This window comes from Myotis davidii, unplaced genomic scaffold (assembly GCF_000327345.1).
Source record: "Myotis davidii unplaced genomic scaffold, ASM32734v1 scaffold43, whole genome shotgun sequence".
In the NCBI taxonomy this organism is placed as follows: Eukaryota; Metazoa; Chordata; class Mammalia; order Chiroptera; family Vespertilionidae; genus Myotis; species Myotis davidii.
In genome coordinates, this window is record NW_006294590.1 from 2227067 (window position 1) to 2227713 (window position 647).

Sequence of the window (647 nt, forward strand, 5' to 3'; positions counted from 1 at the left end):
GATGAGCCCCCCCCCTGCGCTGGGGACCCCGCTGGGCTCCCTGTGACGCTGACAGACAAACATGACCTCACCGCTTCCTGGCCGCTCCGGCCCGGCACCCTGATGCCCTTCAGACGGGGCTGCGGGGGGCCGTCCTGGAGGCCTGGACCCGGGCCCCCTGCCCTCAGGTGGAGGGGCTTCCAGGAAGGTCTGCGTGGGGGTCACCAGCTCCGTCCTGCCCAGCACTTCCTGGACGACTCGGTGTCCCGGAGCGATTACACCCATTTCACAGATGGGCCAGTGGAGGCCGGCCGGGAAACGGGCCTCCTGCCGGCAGCTCCGGCCGTCGGGTCTCAGGTGTGATGAAGTGGTGGATGGAGGACTGGCCCGTGCGTGTGGGACGTGCAGAACGGGATGCTGCCTCCTGTGGGTCCTGGGAGGCGGCTGGGCGTGGCTGCCAACCGCCTACCGCCCACATGGCAGGGAGCCCTTCACCAGGTTCCTGGGCCGGGAGGGGCCTCCTCACAGCTGGAGCCATCGGGGTTCTGTTAGGAAGAGGCTAGTCGCTGGGGAGCAAGAGGCTGCCAGGGGGGCTCAGGGGGACCGTGCGGGGGGCTGGTTCACGGCGGGAGCCCCCCCGAGTGTGAAGTCAGCTGCTTTGGGGGTTC

At 69.6% G+C, this 647-nt stretch overlaps 1 protein-coding gene across 1 annotated transcript in view; it reads left to right on the forward strand.

Annotated features, from left to right (window-relative positions):
• The window catches only part of MMP17 (matrix metallopeptidase 17), a 6139-nt gene extending 5797 nt beyond the window's left edge, over positions 1–342 (forward strand). The window contains exon 6 of the mRNA XM_006768803.1: positions 56–342. Within this exon, the coding sequence (XP_006768866.1) occupies positions 56–342 (287 nt within the window). The remainder of the gene's footprint in view (positions 1–55) is intronic.
• Positions 343–647: the final 305 nt, after the last annotated feature.